The sequence below is a fragment of the Gordionus sp. m RMFG-2023 genome, chromosome 2 (assembly GCF_954871325.1).
Source record: "Gordionus sp. m RMFG-2023 chromosome 2, tfGorSpeb1-WG-v2, whole genome shotgun sequence".
In the NCBI taxonomy this organism is placed as follows: Eukaryota; Metazoa; Nematomorpha; class Gordioida; order Chordodea; family Parachordodidae; genus Gordionus; species Gordionus sp. m RMFG-2023.
Genome location: NC_088776.1, coordinates 17,393,172 through 17,395,176, shown reverse-complemented (window position 1 = coordinate 17,395,176; position 2,005 = coordinate 17,393,172). Strand labels below are relative to the sequence as shown.

Here is a 2,005-nt window from a genome sequence, read left to right as displayed (position 1 = left end):
TTTGAAGTTCAATTAGGCTAGCACCGAAGAGAATTGGAGAAACTAAGCTTGGTCTTCACCTTTTAAAATTTTATTGCAAAGGTTTGTTATTTTTGGGAGTTTGTGAGTATGTTGAGGGGAAATTATCTCCTGGAGAAAAATAGAGCAGATTTTATCTAGACCATTGGCAGAATCACCATGAAAGGGAAGGATAGCTTTCCTAACTTCTTCAGAAGTAAAAAGAGAAGTACAAGTTGAGTGAGGTTGAAGGGATATTGGGATGATTGCTGTGGGGTAGTTTTCGACAGAGCTTTATAATAAGCATTTTTTATTTTCTTCTTCAATGCTTATTTTTTAAACATAAAATTACATAATACATTCATATGATTTTCTCTTTATTAAAAAAAAATAAACAATATTAAATTTGCTTCCCTCATGTATATTTTTTTTAACTTAATAAAGTAAATTTTTTAACATAGTAAAAATAATAGTAATTCTTTTTAATGCAGTAAAAATATTATTAGTATTTTTTACGTTATATAAATTATAATAAATCTTTTAAACGAAGTCAGATTAGTTTTTTTCTAACAAATAATAAAGATTATATTAAGTTTCTTGAAAGCAAATCAAGATCATAAAAATCATTACTCTTGTTAATATTTGAGCATTTTATAGGAAAAATGGGAAGTATTCACCAAAGTTTAGGAGGCATACCTTCACTCGGGACCACTTATTGTCTGTCGATTTGACTATTCATTAGGCTAATGTTTAGCAATTATGATAATAAAGCGAAAATGTTAGCGAACTCTTTTTGTGCCATAATTAAATGGCTCAAGCAAAATTTGAAAAATTGGGAACAATATATACTCGGTAATTTTTTAAGCTAACACCCTAATAAAAGTAGTATAGAATTAAAGGTCTAATAAGAGGTGGTGCTTTAAGGTTTGAAGATCGTCCATTATGGTACGATATATATGAAAAATATCCGCCAATAAACACCCAATCTGTTAAAAATCATATACCAAAGCTAATATACCCTGAAGATTATATAAGAGCGTAATTATATATTGATTATTTAAAATGTTGATTTATTCAGTTATTTTTATGATAATATTGGACAAAATGGTATTATAAATTTGTTAGACCCAAAAACAGAAACGATATGTCAAAAGTTGGATTTATATTTTTTTTAACATTTTTTAAAAATAAACACTAGATATGTTGAAAAATATTGTGAGATTTTACAGGATTCAACTGATGATAATTTACAGCTCTTTGAAAAGACCAAGAATGCTTTAGAAACAAAAGGAATAATTAAAGACAACAAATTTTTTAACAAAAATATCAATTAATTTTAATATTATTTGTAGAATAATAAAAATTTTTTAAAAATCTAAAGATAATTTAATAAATTCAATCATTAATTAAAGATTTGTTTTGCACAAAAAGCTTTATTTTAGTTATCAAAGCTCTTAAACTATTTATGGTGATTAATATTTAATAAATTACTTTTATTTGTTTAAAGATTGATTTAAAATAACTATTATATGAAATGGCTATTATTTATTGTTACAGTATTTTATTAGAAGCACAGAGTTTTATTACAAAATTGTCATTTATTAATTACCAGTATAAATAAAATATGTCATGTCAGTATTTTAATTAATAATAAGTGAAGCCAAGCAAAAATATTCCCAAGGCTAGGTCAGGCAAATTTTGTCAAATATTTGTATAGGTCAAGCTTGAATTTTCAAATTATGTCCTTTTTCTTCATAAAAAATATTATAGGCTGGTTAGACACTTGCACAAAATATATTTTATTGACCAGGCTAGGTAAAAATAGCACTGTGTCAAGCTGAAAAATTTTCAAGATTTAACCTATGCTGCACTGGCTTTGAATTTTAGTGCCTAATAAAAAATATTCATTAAATATAGTTTTCTTTTTAGTATTTTAATAGATTTTCCAGTAAATTTATATTTTTTCCCAAGTAAATGATTTGTCTATAAACATATTTTCCCAATATTT

At 25.2% G+C, this 2,005-nt stretch overlaps 1 protein-coding gene across 1 annotated transcript; it reads left to right on the top strand.

Annotated features, from left to right (window-relative positions):
* Positions 1-784: 784 nt before the first annotated feature.
* Positions 785-1,613, top strand: LOC135924850 (small ribosomal subunit protein mS23-like). The gene is made up of 4 exons (XM_065459971.1): positions 785-849; positions 889-1,035; positions 1,076-1,150; positions 1,196-1,613. Exons 1-4 carry the CDS (start codon positions 806-808, stop codon positions 1,329-1,331), a joined length of 402 nt encoding a protein of 133 aa, XP_065316043.1. The 5' UTR covers positions 785-805; the 3' UTR covers positions 1,332-1,613.
* The last annotated feature ends 392 nt before the right edge of the window (positions 1,614-2,005 follow it).